This window comes from Teleopsis dalmanni, chromosome 1 (assembly GCF_002237135.1).
Source record: "Teleopsis dalmanni isolate 2A chromosome 1, ASM223713v2, whole genome shotgun sequence".
NCBI classification, from domain to species: domain Eukaryota; kingdom Metazoa; phylum Arthropoda; class Insecta; order Diptera; family Diopsidae; genus Teleopsis; species Teleopsis dalmanni.
The window spans coordinates 206,451,396-206,455,734 of NC_051846.1; the positions used below are offsets into that span (position 1 = coordinate 206,451,396).

At 25.7% G+C, this 4,339-nt stretch overlaps 2 protein-coding genes across 2 annotated transcripts in view; one reads left to right on the forward strand and one right to left on the reverse strand.

Annotated features, from left to right (window-relative positions):
- Positions 1-796: 796 nt before the first annotated feature.
- LOC119667129 (transient receptor potential cation channel subfamily A member 1-like) lies at positions 797-2,346 on the reverse strand. Its single transcript, XM_038076416.1, has 5 exons — positions 2,272-2,346; positions 1,865-1,972; positions 1,310-1,530; positions 852-1,212; positions 797-802 (listed from the first exon to the last, which is right to left on the reverse strand). The coding sequence occupies exons 1-5, from the start codon at positions 2,344-2,346 to the stop codon at positions 797-799; spliced, it is 771 nt and encodes a 256-aa protein (XP_037932344.1).
- Positions 2,347-2,660: 314 nt separating this feature from the next.
- Positions 2,661-4,339, forward strand: part of LOC119667130 (probable cytochrome P450 4s3) — a 6,154-nt gene continuing 4,475 nt past the window's right edge. The window contains exon 1 of the mRNA XM_038076417.1: positions 2,661-2,697. Within this exon, the coding sequence (XP_037932345.1) occupies positions 2,661-2,697 (37 nt within the window). The remainder of the gene's footprint in view (positions 2,698-4,339) is intronic.

The following is a 4,339-nucleotide window of genomic DNA, read 5'->3' on the forward strand; positions in this document are numbered from 1 at the left end:
ATGTTTACTTCCGTCAATATTTGTATCGGTTCAGATTGGAAAGTAGTCCGTACTACAGTTTTGTCCAGATAAAATTGACCATATAATTAGAGAATATAAGATTCGTATATAATGGACAAAATCTAAAGACACTAATTAGGGAAGCCAGTTCTTATTCTGTGGTAAAGCAGATGTTGATAAGTACTGAAGATTGTAGCCTCTACAAGCGCATAATTGCTAGAATAATAAACATCGTTAAAGCTGACGAAATACTTAGTTCGTATGCGGAGTAAAAGCACATAACGTGCTCTTCTAACCTGTCCTGTGAAGGAATACCTTAATTGGTTGTAATGTAGGGATCTCCAGGATTTTGAACTGAGAATATTGGGACTTTTTAGTCTGTAGGCATGTATGACTAAATAAGTCGTATATGAATCGGGCATGTAATTAGTACTGTGTATTTGTATTTTTAGAAGATATTTCCTACAAGTTCAAAAACAAAACAAAAAAAAATTGAGATCCGTCTGCATATATATTTCAAGAACTGAGTGTTTCTCAAAAACTATGGTAATATCAATAAAGGAGTTGGAATAACTATTTGCGATTCAATAAATAATTTATGAAAGAATTTAAAATTCTCGTTACATTTTGATTACAACCCTTATAAGAGTTTTACTGAAAATATGAAGATCAGTTAAGATTTGTATATAGTTAATAAACCATATATATATATAATTAGTTAAATCTGGCTATATATTAGTTATAAAAACACTCGTATCATCATAATCTGAAATTTCTGTTAGTGAGTTCCTACTAACTAACTCTAGAATTAAAAAAATAAAATAATACAATTTTCGTCTAATGATACTCACTTGATCAAAACGTTGTAAGAACAGCAACAATCTAAACCATGACAGAAACACAGCTATCGAAGCAGCGGAATAATGTATTGTATTGATTCTACCATCAGCATCAAAAACAGGGGTAACCATTATCAATGCTGATATATATAATACCCAAGAGATCAGATTAACTATTTCCAGTATATAATGCAGACGTTGTTGATACATTTGAATTATCTCGCGCAAAGAGTTCAAGGTAATGTAGACAATAATAGCAACCGCGCATACAACAATAGCTGATGATTTTCGAATGCTTTCATAGCATGGAGTATTTAGCAAGATATCTGGAGCTACTGCTGGGAACCAATTGGAATGGTTATGTCCTTCGAATCTGTAAAAATGAACATAAATTCATAAAATTTTTATTTCTATAAAAATTTATTTTTATTTATTTTACATTTGTAAGTAAAAATATAAAAAGTACTTACTCGTTTTTACTGATATTGATTTCTTGTTTATTTGCCGCATTCCGTAATTCAATACCATTCATCATTAAGGACGAATAAATTGTTACAAACAATAAAAATATTGAATATATCAAGAGATTAGTTAGATGAAAATATTTTCCATAAGAGTTCCATTTCATTTGTAAATATTTTTGACTCAATGGATGAGCTAAAAGTTCGACGCGTCCATGGTTGACCATGGTCTTTAAAGCAATTGCAGAAAATTTGATGAAAAGAAAATATTAATATAAGAATTAAAATAAATATATATATTTTTTTAACATAAAGAATTTAGTAATTGAAATAATTATTTATATATTAAATTAAAATGAATAATGAAAAATTGTTAGGAACATGGACGAACGAGACGATTACAGTGCAATATTTACTCCAAAATTTAAACGTTTTAAATTCTCTAACTTTATCTTTTAATGTGCTAACAATTATTTTTAATACAATCACCTTAGACAAGTACAATTAGATTACTGAAGTCATTAAAAAAGTTGTGCAAAACAAAAAAAATTCAAAAAAACTTACATTAACTACACACAATGGCGCCGGTCGCCATTTTGGATCATTAAGTAGTAGCTTACGTTTTTCGATCTCTTCGTGAGATAGTTGGAATGGGTGGAAAGAGTACTTTATCTGTACATATAAATAATTTGAAATAAGATATTAGATTAATGAATTTCTATGTTTATAGATTATTCAGTTATTTTATTAAATAAAATTTTAATGGTAATTATTTAATCTACAATATTTTCAAATTGATAATTATTAAAACGGAGCTAGCGGCAAGAAGTGGGTACTAAGGCGTTTCGTCTATGTTTTGAATTTTGAAAAAAATATGGTTAATATCACAATGATAAAATATAAACTGAAATATAAACAAAAGACTTGTAAATTTTAATTTATTGATGGAGACAATCACTCCATCTGCTTACATTTAATGCTGGTAAAGGTGTTGGGTTACTTTGCAAAACTGGCTCACCAGTGCGTTCATCGATTTTGGCGAACATAAAATGACATTGCAAGAAAGCGAATGAATACTTAATCTACAGTCATAGAAGAATTTAAATTTAATAATGTCAACTTAAAGAAAATATATAGAATTATAAAGAACCTACTATTTGGTTCTTATAAACATATGGAATTAAATAAAAATACATAAATTGATTAATTTGTACAAAAATCATAAATAAAGAGATGATTAGTTGTTATTAACATATATGTTTCAAGATTTTTACTTAATATATTATTTATTTTCAGTAATTAGAAAAAAAACAAAGATTCATTTATATATACCTATTGTGTTAAGCAAGGATTTGAAAATATGTCTCAAGTTGTGAAAAAAATCTTCGCCCCTTTAGGCATAATGTCGCATTCTAAATTTTTGTAATATGTAGTACTAGTATCAAAAAAGTACATTTGTTCTCAATGTACCAGAAAATTTGGGTCTAAAAATAATATTAATAACTACAACTATCCCAATATTCGAAAGAAGGTTTATCAGTATAGGAATAGGTGTAGTATTTTTAAAATAAATTAAATAAATTTAAAAAATGTAATAAATAAATAAAAAAATAAATATTAAATTAGAAAAATAATTAAAAAAATAAATATAAAATAAAAAGTATATATATAAATTAAAATAGTTAAAGGATACAATATTATATAATGTCATATATATATATATTATATATTATTATATAAATATAATATTATTATATTAAAATGTTATAAACACAATATTATATAAATGTGATTAAACACATTGAATCATCCTCTTTATCCTTTTTTACATTTTGTCACAACAAAATCAAACTCACTATAATCCTTTTCGAATGAACTTTACTTCTTAATGTAAAAGTATATCATATTATGAGGATATGGATGTTGTATCCTCTTTTAAATAAGTGCGTATTACAAGAATACGAAACAGTACTGAACGATATACAGTATTCAGTATACTAGTGTATCAAAAACGCACTATCAGAACAGTACACCTAATAGTTTCAAAGTCTTTCGCGAACAACACACTAAAATAGTGCTATACTGTGTCAGACCATCTCATACATAATATTGAATGAATATATTATTTATTCATGAAAGTTGTGTAAACTATAGCGAAGTTATTTTTTAGTTATTTTTTTTTATAAAGACAAACATTTAAACTATAGTGTCCAACTTTATTATACAAAATTTGAAGTGAACTTTTTATAAATGTAGTGTAGTTTTAAGTAAATTTTTTTTGAAAATTAGTGTACTTTTGAATAATCTTTTTAAGAACACAAACACTAAAATATAGCATACTGTATACAACTTTTTTATACTAAATTCGTGATGAACATTTTAATGATAATGATAACTAATAAATCTATTGTGCTTTTTATCGAAATTATCATTAACGTGATATACCAACAATAAAATAATTCAACAATTCAATGATGTTTTAATAAACGTAGTGTACTTTTCAGCAAACGTAGTGTGTTGTATAGTCAAATTTTACGATTACAAACACTAAAATTATTATGTACTATATAAATTTTTATTGAACATTCTAGTGGTCTACTTATGAACATAATGTACTTCTTAGCAAAGTTTTGATGAAGACAGTGCAATTTTCAAGGAACTTTTTATGAATGTAATGAATGTTTTAGTTAAAATTTCACTATTAAAGTGAATTCTAGTGAAAAAGGATAGTGACAGAACAACAAAATACGTTGTGTAACCAGTTTAAGCCATTTTTTTAGTATATTTTTTATTGTTATTCGGCACTATAATTTATTATAGTAAAAAACACTATTTTTTAGCGTTTATTTTTGGTGTTAGGTAAAAAGAATATTTTCGATATGTTTTTAGTCTGTGTTTTTTGTTGATTCGTGTCGAAAACAGAAAAAAAATTATATTTATATATATAATACAAATAGAGGAGATATCAAAACATTACAAAATAAATTATCATAAATTGAGAAGTACATATGTAATGTTGTTAAGTTAATACTTAGAATG